General features: G+C 39.3%; 1 protein-coding gene across 1 annotated transcript; it reads left to right on the top strand.

Moving 5' to 3' along the window:
• Positions 1-1,561: 1,561 nt before the first annotated feature.
• LOC143296867 (uncharacterized) lies at positions 1,562-14,516 on the top strand. The gene is made up of 10 exons (XM_076608832.1): positions 1,562-1,704; positions 2,566-2,713; positions 6,978-7,091; positions 7,808-7,862; positions 8,613-8,733; positions 9,183-9,271; positions 9,868-10,059; positions 11,257-11,349; positions 12,074-12,146; positions 12,954-14,516. Exons 1-10 carry the CDS (start codon positions 1,639-1,641, stop codon positions 13,767-13,769), a joined length of 1,767 nt encoding a protein of 588 aa, XP_076464947.1. The 5' UTR covers positions 1,562-1,638; the 3' UTR covers positions 13,770-14,516.
• The last annotated feature ends 2,980 nt before the right edge of the window (positions 14,517-17,496 follow it).

Genomic DNA, 17,496 nt, shown 5'->3' with positions numbered 1-17,496 from the left:
AGATGTCAGACAGAGCAATACAGTCATTTTTTGTTAGCACAATAAAAGACTGGAACCACCTGGAAGAAAACATAGTAAGAGCACCAACTCCTGAGATCTTCAGTTTCAGTTTCAGTATCAGTAGCTCAAGGAGGCGTCACTGCGTTCGGACAAATCCATATACGCTACACCACATCTGCCAAGCAGATGCCTGACCAGCAGCGTAACCCAACGCGTTTTGTCAGGCCTTGAGTGAGATCTTCCAAAAACTATTTACATCTCAACAGTGAACCTGCTAAGCTGCGCACACTCCCACCCGTCGCTATAATGTCATAATCTTGGCGACAGCGATGTTCTAAACAGATACAAATACAGGTAACTTTTGACGATTTCCGTGACTCGAAGAACGTTCTTTCAAGGAACAGTTCAACCCGATCTGGTATCGTGTGCTTGACTGTTTTCTGCCTGACATTTAGGCAGCTCATAATATTTTCACGGCACACACACACACACACACACACACACACACACATCAGTACACACATGCACACACCAACACACACATGCAGTGACGCCGCTCCAGCAAACACGCACACACACCAACACGTGACACACACACACACACACACACACACACACACACACACACACACACGCTCCAACGAATACCCACTGACACCGTGGGCACACATAACACACATTGGCACATGCACCCCCCCACACGGCATGCACATATGGACACGCGCGCGCGCCGGCACAAACACACGCTTCACTGAGCACACACTCTGGCACACACACCAGCACACACTCTGGCACACAATTCAACGCAGACACACGGAGACACACATACTCAGACACAGACACACACAGCCACAGACACAAAGTGAGCGTGAATCGCGACAGTGCAACTCAAACCACAATGTACACACACACACACACACATACACACACCGGCACACCGTGCTGACACTCATGCGGGCCGCGGGCACACGCTGACACACACATGCACACACCAACACACACACACACACACACACACACACACACAGAGGGAGAGAGAGAGAGAGAGAGAGAGAGAGAGAGATCTGTGTGCTTTTCAGGGTGGATTTCTTCAGCTGAATTATTTTGCCAGAGGACAACACTTTTGTTGTCATGTGTTTTTTTCGCGGCCAGTGCAAGTACGTGCTTCGTGCTGTACACGAGTCCGAGTCCTCGGTTTATCGTCTCATTCGAATGACTACACGCCCAGTTTAACTTTCCACTCAAACTTGGAAGACAGTATGAGACCCCCACCGACACTGTATTGGCAGAAAGAGGCTTGTCCGTTCTGCCAATTTCCTCCATTGCAATACACAAAATTCCACAGTTTATACAGTTCTTCTTTAATATATGGCATAAAGATAAGTACGTAACTTTTACAACCTGGGTTACTGTTGATACTGGTAAATGGCTGTATCGTGGTATTCTTTCATAATTTAAAGAAGCGTCTTAGATAGCATATTCAAAATAATCAAAAGTAATCATTTTTCAGAGCGACATGAAATACGAAACTAAAGTAACAGCTTTGCTTAACAAGATACACATGTTCTGTGTTCTGTGTTTTGCGACTTGGTGCAAGTACGTGCAGTCATATATACAGTTCTAAAACAAGACGAAAAAATGGGAAAGTTGAAAGCAAACTTATTTCAACATTTAACAAAAGAGGACTTCAGGGTTCTTCTTGCTGTGAGTATTAAGTGTCTGATTAGTATTAAGAGTTAAGGATTAGGGCTTTTACTTTGAGGTGACACCACTGTGCCAGTAAAACATGATATTGTACTAACTCAGTCGCTGAACTTGCTCTTCTATTTCATCAGTTTGCTGATGAATCTCTGGTGATTGGTACATGCTAGGTATTTTCGTGTTTCTGTAGTCCACCGAACGCAGACACAGATTACAGGATCCTTTGCGTTCGTGTTTAAGCATACACAGGTTCAGACACAGCAGGTTTACACATATGTTTGTGTATTGGGAAAATCGCCACCCTTCCCCCACATGGTGACCCAAAACCGAGGATCACCAGGACACCAGGGCGAGAATCCAGTGCCTCATCCATTAGATTCATAACCAAACTTTTTTGAATAATTGAATATGATTGCTGTTCGTAGTTTTCTGTGTACATTAGAGAATCCATAGAGTTAAAATAATATGATCTTGTGAATAGTGTTTAGCAGTTTACTATTTTTAATGCAGGCATGAACAAAGAATGTAGAGCCACTAATGTTACAGTTTTCATGTTTAAGACATAAACTGATGAGATATCAGATCACTCATTTTCAGAATCTGAAACATGAATGGACACTTGTCAAACAAATGTTATGTTTCTTATTCATCATATAGTATTAGAATGTCATGTTTTATCACCCTGCCAATGTCAGATCTGGCCTGAAGAGCATGTTGATTGTTTTTATCAACACAGGCAGAGTATGAAATTAAAAACTGATGTCACATTCACTGATTCCACACACAACACACACACATATCTGCGTACACTCCTTTCACTTCTAATAGTCTGTTTTTGAATGTTGGTTTATGTCCAAAATAAAGGTGGAAATGGGAATGAAGAACCATGAACTTGTGCCTGGGCATCTTGCTGCATCGATTGCAAAGTTACATGCGGGTGGATGCCACAAAGTGTTGATGAACCTCAGCCGGCACAAACTTGTTGCTTTCGAGAAAACAAAGAACAAAAGATGTAAGTAAACTATTTTGATTAACCCCTAGGCTGCCTATATGACGAGATAACTTGTCAGCGCAAGCATATGTACGTTTCGCTGCCAGTGACGAGATAACTCGTCATCGAGATATTCAGAGTTTTCCCTGGTTTGCATTGAGTTCGTTGAGAAAACACTGGTAGCTTTAGCTTGGGGAATCTTTCTTGATTCTGTTCATAGCTAGAAACCCCATCTACGTAATGAGGCAGACCTTTATTTGAATGTTTTGGTTGGGTTACTGCCGCAGTATGTGGAGTGATGGCCAAGAGGTAACGCGTCCGCCTAGGAAGCGAGAGAATCTGAGCGCGCTGGTTTGAATCACGGCTCAGCTGTCGATATTTTCTCCTCCTGCACTAGACCTTGAGTGGTGGTCTGGGCGCTAGTCATTCAGATGAGACAATAAACTGAGGTCTCGTGTGCAGCATGCACTTAGCACACGTAAAAGAACCCACGGCAACAAAAGGGTTGTTCCTGGCAAAATTCTGAAAGAAAAATCCACAGACTCCGGCAGGGGTCTGACATTCCTGTCCTGTGCAAACTATCCGCCTATGCGGAGCAGACGAAACTACGGCCGATAACCTCCCGGAAGTAGGTAACCTCCCCTTTGTCCCGCTGGTTATCGCCCTCTTTTGACGGCAATATGCCATCACCAGCGCAGCAAGCAGGGAGAACAGGAAGCGGGGAGGACGGGAGGGTCTTAAATTTGGGTCACGGTAAGTATGTTATTTAAACGTAATTTTAGATAGAAAATTTCCTTTTAATTACACATACTTAACCGTGACCCAACTAGTGCAGAATAGCGCGACAAGGTGGAGGGCTCGCCTGTTCTACTGTCTGTGTGCTGTGATGGTCTGTTGTGCAGCTACCACAGAAGCGATGGCTCTTGTGCCATCAACCCGCAGGCGTGCGACATCTCTCTGGTAGAAGTCGATGAGCCATTATCCCTAAGGCGATAGGTGTCCCTCCAGTAGAATTTGACGAAAGTAGAGTGCACTGTGTCGCCTAAGGACATTAGTGCGGGTAAAGAAGACAGAGGTCCACAGCTGTATTGTGGGGGAGGTCTGTGGACCACAGCTGAGCGGATGAGCGCGGATGAGCGTCAATGCAAGGAGGTGCGCATGTGGTTTGATCTGATGATTCCACAACGGATGTGGGCCGATAGTGGAAGTGGTTTTTGTGTTTGAAGGAAACTGTGGCACGAGACAGGGGTAGGTCACCGTGTTGGGCCTGCCTCAGGCATGACAGCCAGATCTGTGGAGCTCCTCCATGCGAGCTGACAGGCGATGGGCATCCTTTTGATAGGAAAAACAAATAAAACTACACACAGGAAAAATACAAAAAAAAGGGTGGCGCTGTAGTATAGCGACGCGCTCTCCCTGGGGAGAGCAGCCCAGATTTCACACGGAGAAATCTGCTGTGGTAAAAAGAAATATAAATACAGTGTTTGCCTGGCTGCTCTCCTTACTCGCTCAACAAAATATAGGACTCCGTGCTCAAGACCTGCGATCGTGTTGCCCAAAATCAACCAAGATTGCTTTCTTTAGCTGATGCTCAGAAAGAATTGACGCATAAATTCGAAGAAGACAGTGATGAACTTTTACAGGACGATTTGATAGAAAATAAAGGAGCAATGAAGAGACTGGCCAAGATACGACTGTCAGTGAGTGATGCTGACTGTAAAGCTGTAGCAGATAACAGAAAGTGACCAAATATAAGCAGGACACAGTTTGAGCAATTTTCTTGGCACTCAGCCAACACGGTCTGGTGTGAACTGGATGTAGTGACCGTGTGAGAGGGGTGAAGAGGAGAGGGGTGGAGACTGAGGGGGCGTGGCCCCACATCCATGTTATCATTTGGAGAAGTCACAGTGGATTGTGTATCAGTCTCTTTTAAAACAATTTTTTATTGCGGTTGTTCTTGTATAATTTGCGTGTGCAGGTATTACCCATTTGTCCAGAAAATAAGATATTTTAGTGCAAATTACCTGACTAATGTTTGTAATGAAAAAGTTGAAAATCATGTGACAAAAAATAAAACACTGATTTCAAAACAACAGCATGTCACTGAAAATATATAAAATGGGAAAACATCATGTGTTTTGTATTCTTTATTCATTTACCTTTCAGAAAATATATACTTTTATGGGTCTTTCTCCAATGACGAAGAGCACATATTGACATATTGACAAAAACCCTGGCAAATAGATTTCACTTAAATCTATTTTCCTGGCAGTGAAAGGGTTAATGGTGAATTATGGCTTCTCTCTGTCTTTTTTTTTTCTTTCTTTCTAGGCTCTACCAGTATCCTGTCATGGAAAGTTCAGGAGTGTGTAGAGTGACTGCTAACTGTAACATATCAGTTATCATTCACATTCAAAATATTATTATTATTCATATTATTAAAGATATTATCAACTGCAGGTGTGAGAGTAAAATAATTGTGTGTCCAAGAAGCTGGGTTTGTGTGCCCCTCCCCGTTTCCACCATTCAAAATTTAAAATAAAACACAAAACAAATCAGATTTTACAGAAAGATAAATTCAGATACAACACCATAAAGATAAATTAAACCATATATATATATGTATATTGATGAATTACTTTTAAAAGATAGAATAGACAACAACAAAAATGTGTGAATTAGGCAATGTTCTGAAATCTTCCAACTTTTTTCCATTAGAAAATCATGATTTTTTTTGGTATAGTAAAAGTATAGTTCGTGAGTGTGTGTGTGCGCGTGCGCATGCATGTGTGTGTGTGTGTGTGTGTGTGTGTGTGTGTGTGTGTAACCTCTACCCAAAGCAGTGGGATAGGTTGTTTGAGTAGTCATAATCATCATAATATACTGCCTTTACTGCCTGTGAACCTTGCATACATTAAAAAGTACTTTTATGTTTTCTCCCTTGGTCTTTTCTTTCATGTAATTTTTTTTACTTTCAATAATAGTTTCATGCATGATTGTTGATAATATAAATGATTTAAATATCTTCTTCTTTGGCATTCCCTGGCTACTCTAGATTTTTAGTCCGGTTAGGACAGCGAAGTCCATGGTCCATCATAGGGACCCTGCAGGTCCCCACAGTTTCTTCTGGAGCTCCACCAGGCTGGGCCATGCCTGGCGTCTCAGAGCGTCGAAGGTGGGGCAGGACTGCAGGATATGGGAGTGGGTCTGTTGGCCTGTGCCACAAGGGCACTGGTCTGTGGTCAGTATGGTCAGTATGTGATATCTTAAAATGGTAGCGGTGGGAGAGGAGCTGACAGTGTCCTGTTCGCAGTCAGAAGATTGTGACGTGTGCTGCTCTGTCCAGCTCATGGATGCTGTCTTTTTCGTCTTCCGGCCCAATGTTCAGACATTGGCGCCATGCTTTCCTGAAGCTGTCTCTCAGTATCGTCTTTGCCTCGCTGTAGGACACTGGGTGGGCAGGCTGTTCTAATTTGCTGCCTGCCTTGGATAGGCAGTCCACCTCTTCATTGCCCCCTGTGCCACAGTGGGAGGGGACCCACTGCAGCACCACAGCAGTTCTCTGAGGAGATTCAGTTCTTGCCTGATATCTCTTAAAATCTACTCTCCTTCTGGCGCCTGGAGACTCTGCAGGATAGACTTGCAGTCAGTCAGGAACACTGTGTTGGTGGGTAGTGTGTCTTCCTGGCTTAAAGTCCGGGCTGCGAGTAGCAGACCACAGGCCTCAGCACGGAAGTTAGTGGACAGGGTGCCTATAGCCACTGACTTGCTGATGCTTTTGCTGTCAGGGAATTTAATATACACCCCACTTCCTCCGTTCTTCACTGCCTCTTCAGCAGACCCATCTGTGTATGCTATTGCCTAGGTATCGGGAGAATATCAAATATTGTGTGTGACCCTTTGTTAACTTGTGCAATTTAAAGTTGTTAATTACTTATGAATACAAAATGTTACCAACACAAGACATAGTTACTTTGGAGTGGGGAAGAAACCACAATCAGTTAACCATCCACCTATCCATACTTGTATCCAGACAAACTCTAGACAAAGTTTGAGAGTGATACTGATACAGTGATAGATTGCAAACATGTGTGGATTGGAAGGCTTTAATTTTTTAACTTAAAAAGTGGCTATTTTACTTGTTGAGTCTCTGTGTGTGTGCGCGCGCGCATGTGTGTGTGTCACTGTGTGTATGAATGTGCATGAGATTCCACATGCTAAAAAGTATAGGTTATGTATGTCTATTATAAATCTTATAATGTATGTTTTATTTTTCTTATCACAGATGAAGGCTATCGTTTAACCAACAGTGGCTATGACTACCTTGCTTTACAAGTTTTGGTTGGACGGGATACGCTGTCATCGTTTGGGCGACAGATCGGTGTTGGTAAAGAGTCAGGTAAGTTTGGATAATGTGAACTCAAAATGAGTAACATTAACATTACATATTATTAATAATATTAGCAGCATTGTTTGCTTGAAAATAACCATTCGTTTGTCTTTCACAAGAACTTGAGAAGAAGGGAACAACAACAACAAACAACAGAATACATACATGTAATAAATATTTACCTAAAAGTATTGAGGAAAGTTAACGCTTTGATATTTTTTATCATGTCTTCTTCTCAGCATAATCTTTGTTGTTACTGTTGATTCTTTATAAAACTGTAGCTCTGTCATTGACGAAAATGAGCCACATGATCATTTGCAACAGATTGGATAGGAATTTAGATAAACTTACATACAAAAGTTGAATGTGATTTTTAGACTCCAGAATGAAAACAACGGGGATTTAAGTTTGTATGTTTCTTTTTTTTCTAACATGCTATTTTGCAGTTAAACTGTCTATGGCGTATAGCTTTGTTTTTTTAAAGTCTTATTACTAATCTGTTTTATGGCTTTTATTATCTGCTTTGCAATTTGTTATTGTTTTGTGTCATTTTCTTTGCCCTTCTTGATCTTTTCTCATGAACATGATCAAGGATAATCATCAGATATGTTATTGTATTTTTTTAATTGCATATGATTGAAGAATGAATGGACAGAATTGTATTCTCTGTGAACACTTTCACAATCTAATATTGCATTGGTAATAAATCCGAATCTGTGTTTCAGATGTTTACATTGTTGCGGATGATGAAATGAAAGAATATGCCTTGAAGCTACACAGGTAAGAACTGAACATTCATACTTGGGTAGACACATGCACGCACGCACGTACAATATTTACAGGAAAATAATTGTCATGTCAAATTGTTTTATAGTTTGATCCAGCAGCTATCATTTTGAAACACTTTAATTGTAAACATGTTAATTTTGTTCAGAATTATAATATTTCTATGATAAGATGATTTCACAGTCAACTTGCTTGCTTGATCTGTCAGATTTGTGATTCAGATTTTGTCTTTGCTTGATTGACTGTGAGGTCTGTAATTTGAATACCAGTTGTACTGGGTGGATTAAAAGTTAAGGATGGATTTCTTTTCCATTCATCCAGGTCCATAAGTACAGATTTGCCAGTGCATTAACCCTCTTTGTGTATGTAGTAATATAAACATGCACATGAAAAATACCCTTGTTAATAATTCAATAATCCATGTCAGTAATCAGTGAACTAAGGAAAAACAAACACAAACACACCGAACATGTTCTCACCCTTAAATAAAAAGTTTACGAGTGTCTGAATAGTGAGATTCAGAGATAAGATGGCCCTTCAAAATTATAAATAACCCCACTCATACTATCTAGTGAACATTGGAGTTGTAGCTCACACACCTGGATGAACAAGAATATTATTTTACTTTTTTTTTCCCCCTTTGACCAATGAATAATTCATTTTGTGAACCCTTAATGCCCATATGAATGTATAGATATATAGATTCCAGATGGACTTGTACTATGCATGTGCCTGTGTGTGCAGACTGGGCAGGACATCATTTCGGCAGCTGAAAAACAAGAGAGACTATCATAAGCACAGGAAGAGTATCTCTTGGTTGTACCTTTCTCGTCTTTCAGCCACCAAAGAGTTTGCTTACATGAAGGTGAGTGTTGTTTTCATGATCAACAGCATCGTAACAGTAAAGTTTGTTGCATCAAAAAAGAATGACATAAAATATGATTTATATCATGTAAGAATTGTTGTTTAAAACAGACCAGAAGCTAACTAAACGCCAAAATCAACAAATTAATCAGTCTGAGGGGAAAATTGTGGTTTTCATAAATTGTATCAGTGGTTTTCATAAATTATGACTGAAAATTGTGGCAATTATCAAAGGTTTAAAAAAAATTATTTTTTACTTGATGAAAGTAATTAAGTGATAAAATCAAATCTCAGTGTGTTCTGATATAACTTCCTAATGAAACATGTTTGAACCTGGTGATCTGTTTATTTTGAAGCTGTATGAATTTATAGAAATTTCAGAATAAATTTCAGAATATTTTTTAACGATATGTGATTGAGAGAACTATTTTTTTTCTTTTGTTTTTCTAGGCACTGCATGAGCATGGGTTTCCTGTGCCCAAACCAGTGGAACAGAATCGGCATGCAGTGGTCATGGAGTTGATTGCTGGCTACCCTTTGTAAGTTTTAGAATATTGTTTGATAGTTAATTTGAAGTAAAGAGTCTGTGATATTGTTTCACATGTATTTTGTTTCAGTTTAAGTGATTGATCTGTCATTTATAAAATGTTCTGAGTTGGATGGTAAAGTGGGTTTTTTTTTTAAGGTAGAAAATGGGATGAAGAATCACACACACACATACACACACACTTTTGACTTAGTTAAGATCATAGTAATTTTGTTATTGTTGCTGATCTGCTCTAGTTTTACTTCTATATCAGTAACAGTATATATCAGACAGTTCTTCACATGATACCAGATCCCATTTTCTACCTCGTGTGTGTGTTGTATTTTCAGGATGTGCATTTAAATAAAAAAGAGAAATGTGAATGTTTATTCAGCGGTGGCACAGACACAAAGAAGGTTGATATTTTTTGCATTATACATTAATAGCTTTTTTTGTTTGTTTGAATGTCAAAGTGGATATTTGAGGTTTAAGAGATTTGAGTAACCATGACTTTTAACAGTCAGAAGAACATTCAAAATGTACATACACAATACATACCAGTTTATAACATGTTGGAAAACATTTATATATTTAGTATTACGCCAACAGATGTCAAGTGCATGAACTGAAAGATCCAGCAGCAGTCTACAGCGAATGCATGGACCTGATCATGAGGCTGGCAGAGGCTGGGGTGATCCACTCTGATTTCAATGAGTTCAATTTGATGATTGATGCCAATGATCGCATCATCATGATCGACTTCCCTCAGATGGTCTCCATGTCACATACTGATGCAGAAATGTAAGACTGTGTGTGTTTGTCTCAGATATAAGAATTGTCCGGGAATTTTCCATTTGTTTGAAGATTTTTTTCCGTCAAAAAACAAACATTAATAAACTTGTTCTTCTAGAGATTAAGTTCAAAGCACAAAAATCTTTCCGTATTACCACTTATATATTGTGCTTTTACCTTCTTTGACTTGCTTGTGTAAACAGAGTCTATGTTATAACCCGGTGTTCGGTTGTCTGTGTGTGTGTGTGTGTGTGTGTGTTCATGGAAAACTTTAACATTGCCATTTTCTCTGGAAATATTTTGTCAGCCAATACCAAATTTGGCTTCAAAATAGTAGGGGGGAAAATCTTCACAGGCATACCAATAATAGGTTGTAAGTCTCCTGAATTTAGCTGTATTTCCGAATCATTAACAGTTTATTTCGTTGATGTTTGGTCTGCATTCCGAAAACTGCTGTTACCCCTTTGCAGCTTCCCGATTGTCTTATTCTTGATATGCCATGACCTCATTTTTCTTGTACGCAATTAAAAGCAAAAAAATACTCATTCTGGACGGAACACATACAGTAACACTAACTACATTATTGACGTGTTTACTGCATATGAATTTTCTAAAATGGACACTGGATTAACTACAATGAACAGAAAAGAAAATTTGAATCCTCTGTTTCACTGCCTCGTCTACACATCACTGATCAGTTGATGTGTTGTTTCTTTGTCTCACAAAGGTTTTCCAATCATTTTTCTAATGATTTTCTTTTGGACAACCTGGGATTTGTTATAGATTTCAATAGCTTCAGCTACATTTAACCTTGTCATAGGTCTTAAGCAAAATCCTGGTCCTGATATTGTAATTATAGAGCTCAGTGACAGAAACTCAAGCCTTGACAGATCATTATTAAAATTTCATAACTGTTTGTGTGGAAAAATAAATTCTTCAAAGCATGAAATGCTACATCGAGAACCATGAAATGCTATGCAAATTCTATGTGGTTTTGGTTTTGATTAGTTTTACTTGAAAGTGGACACCAATGACTCAGGACAGTTTCATGGTATACATTTACTGTGCTGAGTTACAGAACAATTTACCATATTGGCATGTGGCATTTTTATTCAAAAACAAAGACAAGTGGGTGGAGGAAGAGTAACATCATTACCAGTTACAATAATCATAAGGTTTTTGTCTATGTGTTTTGTTTTTTTTCAGGTACTTTGATCGAGATGTCAAGTGCATCAGAGATTTCTTTTCCAAGAGGTTCAGCTATGAAAGTGAACTTTTCCCTGCTTTCAAAGATGTTCAGTAAGTTCTATTTGTGGCAGTTATCACAGAGATCATGAGATATGAGATTTTTTCCCCTTCAGAAATTGGAATGTTCCTCAACATCAAATGTCAAACAGCTTCACTGAAATCATGCAGTAACAGAAATAACATGACCCACAGAATAATACACAATTTTGTACTTACATGTACAGGAATAGATTTAGTTGTTTTTTTGTGTGTGAATCATTCAAGAGACATTAAAAAGTGCATCTCCCGGTAAGATTTTTCATAATAACATATTTCTAATGTTACAAGTTAAGCAGTTTCATGTAATGAGCCAAAGTAGTGATACACTGCAATAAAACCTATCTATAATGAAGTATTTCATGTAATGAGCCAAAGTAGTGATACACTGCAATAAAACCTATGTATAATGAAATATATTTGTAGTCACTGATCTCTACCCTTGTTTATCATGTGATTCAGGTCCTTGTATGCTGGCTCAAAAATAGTTCATGCTAATTTGTAATAGTTTAGACATGTATCCACTGGAAATATACTTTTTAGCTATGAAAAAAGTGTATGTTTGATCATCAAGCGCTCTGCACTCAGTTTACAATGTGTGAATCAGTGATACATGACTCAACATGACAAGGAAATGAAGAACAAATGTACAACATTCAGTAATGAGATTATTGTGTTTTCTTGTATGCATGTACCATTGTTATCTATTGACATACAAGTTGATGTGTGGTGTTATCAGGAGATCTGGAAACCTGGACTGTCAAGTGGAGGCCAGCGGCTTCACAAAGAAAATGAGAAGGGAATTAGATCAGGTAGGTTCATCTTGTTACTTTTCCAGTTGATGTTCAGAAAGACAAGATTAAAACCTTGCAGAGTACGAAAGGTTTAATCAACTAAATCTATTCTGCATGCAAGGGTTAAGGCATTAGCAGCTCTGAAAATGTGTTGACAAGGGAAATACATTAAAAAAAAAAATTTTTAAACATTGTTATGGCACAATCAGTTCCAAGTACTTCTTCTTCTCCTTGACGACCAACATCAGTATGTTGATGAAAATTGTTGTTTTGAGGGAGGTTGCTGTTTGGTGCAATTGAACTGGTCTGCAGAGGGATGTGCTATTAACTGAAGCTAGGTCAATCCTGCTACCGTAACAGTCCCCGGGACTATGCCTGACCGGTACAGCCCTAGTCTTCTACAACACTACTTACCAGTGGAAAAAATAAAAAGAGGGGTGGGGGTGGGGGAAGAGGGTGGCTTGCTGGTGGACAGGGGTGACAGAAGTGTTTGGGGGAAACATAGATCACAAAGTATTTCCTTTCTGACACTTATTACTGTGATTCTTTCAAGGATTTGAAATTCCCAGATAGAACTGGCAGTTTGCTGTGGTTGTTAATTAAATACATTGATGCGTTGGAGCAGGTGACCCCTTGACAAACTGCCAGTTCCGTTTGGAAATAACTGCAAATAATTGCCCATCAGTTTGAAAGCACTCCGCTTTTTGTGTCTTTTACTCATAAACACATGCACATTTGCATGCAACAGATACACACATTTTGATGAAAAAATGTTTATTTTTAGGGCTTGACATGAAGAGTAACAAACAACTGTGCTGGTTTCAGATGACAGAACAGTTTGGCCCCTTTACACGAGAAGACAGCGAAACAGACACAGCTGATGAAGGTGAGGAAAAGTCCAGTGAGGAAGACAAATCCAGTGGGCTGGATGAATCAGACACAACAGAAGATGAAGAGGAAGACCAGGATGTAGATGAGGAAGAAGAAGGAGAAAAATCAGAACACAAGAACAGCCAGTCGCCAGCAGTGGATTACAGAGACGAACAGATGATGTATCGCCTTTCATTACTGAATGTTGATGACGGTCAAAGCCCTGAGGTAGACCAAAATAGAGATGACATTGATCCTGAAGAGGAAACCTGTGAAAGAACACAGGGTACAAATGCCATTTCAGAAGAAAAAGAACTCCTTGCAGATGCAGCTGAAGGTGCCAACAAAGCTCTTGAAGCCAATGTTCCAACTGTTGAAAACGAAGCCTGTGCAGCAGTTGTGACACCAGCAGTGGGCGCTGAGGCACAAAATTGTTATGAATCTTCAAGGGACAAAGACTTTGTGAGTTTGAAGCAAAAGGTTAGTGTGCCCGTTACTGTGCAGAGTGCTGAAAAAGATGCATCCGAGAGCAGTGACAATGAAAGTGTTGGTATTGGCCATAGCCAACTTGGCGTAGGTGCTTCCAGTGTGACAAGTTCTATCCACCCAGAACTGATTAAGCGGCGAGTCAACTCACAGCTGAAGAAACAAATGGCAAAGCAGAAAGCTCAGAGGACAAGGAAAAGAGGGGAAGCAGCAATCATCACAAAACAGAGAAGAGAGAACTTCAATGAGATCAAAACATCTTTGTCCAGTGTCTGGTTTGATTAATGTCTCTGATGCTTCACGTTCAGTGTCAGTGACTGCTTTGATAATTGTGATGTGCCTGTGTCAGCTTTGATTCATTTGATGTGCCTGTTACTACACTGTTACTTCATGTATTTTGGCACTGAAAATTCAAGAAGGCAGCTGGCAAACCACACCAAGCAGGTCTTCTTCTTTATTTGTGAATGGCATATTTGTTGTATTGACCTTATGAATATGACTGAAAAAAGAGAAATGTACAGCATGCTTTCTTTGTTTTTCATCATTTCACTTCACATGATGCAATTTCTGGATTTCAGTTGTGACAGTACAGTACTTGTATATCAATAGACCACTGGAGAGTTCTGTGCTTACACGACTCATAGAGGTGCATCACCTGATCTGTACTCTTGAAGTTGATTGGCTCTCTGAAATTGCAAGCAACAATGGCGATTGAGAGAGGCAGAACGTGTAGAATGTGCTGAAGAGCAGGATTCTTTTTCCACCAAAAAAAATTTTTTTTTTTTTTTTTTTTTTAACTGTGTATACAATGGCACTTCTTTGTACGGAGTCTGGTATGGAGGACAGCACATATTTGCTACTTTTTCCTATGTTGACCCCCTTCGACCTTGCTCACCATTTCAAATAAAAGTTAGATGCACATGCATAAGATCCAAGATGGCCGCAGAACTCTCCAGCACTGTATTGTGGGAATATGTCAAGACTGGCTGTAGTGGGAGGTGATAAAAAAATCAATAAATAAATAAGCTATGATCATGACTTTTTTTGTGTCTGTTAAAAATGGACAATTTCTTGGTGAGAGTGCTCTTATGGACTTTACATGTATGACTTTCTACAATGGCATTTATGCATCAACACTTTTTTTGGGGGTGGGGGTGTTGGTGGTGGTGGAGAACATGGTACGTTTATATTTCTTCAACCCAGCAGACATAGTGGGTTACGGGAGTTTAGGAAGCTTTTTTTCCCGTTATCTTTTGCATGCAGTGATGACCATACAAAAGGATAATTTATTTAACCCTCAATGTTCATCACATTTGGTATCCCTCAGCCAACTATGGGTTGAAGAAGACTCATTTTATGCATTGGCATTTCAGTTGTGCAGCTCTGTTTCATACTGTTCATACAGGCAATACGCTTGGCATACACTACAGTTTAGTTTTTGTTGTTTTTTTTAATATAATTCTAATGGATACAGTCGAAGCTGCTTTAAACGAATCACTAGGGACACTATGATTAAAAATTTTAAAATTCCTTTGTTATATCCGGCTTTCATGACATCCGATGTGCCATTTACAATGAATTTCTATTAGGTTGCTTTGTTATATCCAGCATGTTGTGGTGCTCTCTTACTTGCACACACACACACACACAATGTTATATACTTCAATAAAAATGATTTAAAAATTTTCTTTCCAAAATATAGCTGTGAATTAATGTAAACAGATCACACAGGCCTATATTGCAATATGAAGACTTAGAAACCAATAATAAGTAAAACAGGTGAATAGTTTTCACTGTATTCTTCTGAAGACTTCCGAAGAAAAGATTGTCAGAAAAATCAAACCACGCTACAATTTGAAGGCAGAAGGTGGAAAGGATGGTATTTCTGCGCTATTAGTTTACTAGTTCACACTGTTAGGTCATTGGAGTATGCACTGGTGTGGAAATAAAAACTAAAGTAACCGATTTCAAGTTTCTTATACTAGAGAACAATTCAGTTTTGTGCTTGTCACAGGTTGACAAGAAATCACAATAACCAAAAATAAAGTGTCTGAATTAGGTACTGAACAATTCCAAATTTTCGCTTTAGTGACAGACCTTTGCAATGTGCAGATGCCATGATGAAATGGCCTTTGCCTTCCCACCCCTTCACCCCAACCACATCCCCCTAGCTTCTCTCCTCCATCTACAGTCGTTGAACCTTTGACCCCATGGAGTCAACCACTCTGTTTTGGCAATCACAGTCAAAGGACATTAGAATACGATTTTCATGCTTATGAATTACAGAGGCAACTTACCATACAACATACAATAAAAAATACTTTTGACTCTCAATATATCTACATGTATGTGAAGTTGTGTATGAAAATGAAACAAGCTTAGTGTTACGCAGCAAGTTGAACACATGTATAAACGTGTTATTTCTATTCAGAGCAACACATAGAAAGATCCACATTTCATGTGCCTGTACGGACATTCCTCCATCTCCCTAGAACAACCAGCGATCGTATGAAGCAATATACATCACAGTGAACTAACCAACCATTTCTGAGAAATGGTTCCATATAAAAAGTAACCACTTTGCTTTTTCCGCCTTGAACTCTTCACAGGCCAAACGTATCATTTGCTATGGGCAGTGGCTTTGTTATAACCTGTGTGATCACCCACTGGGGACCCCAAAACCATTTCGTTATAAGCTCTATTTCATTGCATTTGACTTCATTACATCCAACATTTTTTTAAGTCGTGAAAAGGAGGATTTTTGCTGGGACCAACCATTTTGCTTTGTTATATCTGGCATTTGTTACATCCAACTTCATTATAAGCAGCTTCGACTGTACTGAAATTATTCCAAGCATCACCCATGATGGAGGACAAGAAGATTCAAGCATGCAACTCTAAGCTTTATCAGATGCCTCTGGGTCTTTTTCAACCCAAAATGCATGGCTGGGGCCTTGGTTCAAGCTGGTCATCTACTTATGCTGATCTTATCACATGAATCATGAACAACCTGAACTCGCATTTGTATCAGTATCACTCTCCCTTGCTCATTGTCCATGAACCCAACATAGTAAACATAAATAATGCCTGAACAAGCCAGCCACAAATAATCACCTCTATAATGAAAAAAATAACTGATGGTTGGCTATCATGCATTCAATCGCTGCTCCAAAACAAAACATTCCCAAACATACTTTCTGAAACTGGTACCAACTGAAACTAAAGTGTCCTTTCAAAATGGTAACCTTTTTTCCATAACCAGGGTCAGTTCTACAATCTTTGCAAATGTGCTTTGAACAGTAAGAAAGTTATTCCTCAGCAGTGGAAGCATTCTCCTGTTTCTTTTCAGTCACCAGATATATCAATTTAAAATTTGCTATACTCTCTTCAGATATTACAGGCTGCACGTTGTGAGTATCTGGAACTATTCACTGCCTCCACCTTATTTGATGAAACCTTATCCCTGACCTGAAATACACTGACCACTGAGTTGTTCCGATTGCTGATCTGCATTCACCCAATGTTTACAACACTGTTACGTTGTCAAACAAATATACATAATAAATGTAGTTTGTACATATGTTTTTATAGACTGGATACAATATTTCTTCTGAAGTGAAATAAGTTACTGCACACACACACACACACACACACACACACACACAACACATACAAGTCACTGTTGTTGTTTTTATGTCCAAGTTTTATCACATAATTATCATTGCACTAAAAGTAACATTCAACAATAATGAAGACAGATTTTTCACAAACACAGACTGCCAATTCTGAATATAAAAATGAGCAGGCACACATGGCAACATACACAAGTAAACACACATCCTACCATTCTCATATCAACCCCCTTTCCATTCCCTGAAGTGATTTTCACATCAGGTTCTGGGTGTTTTTCAAAACTACAAAAATCTTATTTCTAATAGTTGTCATAGTATCTATGAGTGTGTGCATGCAATATTCAGTGGAGCTCAGCCCTGTTACGTAGCATTGCCAGATG

This window comes from Babylonia areolata, chromosome 22 (assembly GCF_041734735.1).
Source record: "Babylonia areolata isolate BAREFJ2019XMU chromosome 22, ASM4173473v1, whole genome shotgun sequence".
Lineage (NCBI taxonomy): Eukaryota > Metazoa > Mollusca > Gastropoda > Neogastropoda > Buccinidae > Babylonia > Babylonia areolata.
Note: the sequence above shows the minus strand (reverse complement) of the source record. Positions and strands in the feature narration are given on the sequence as shown.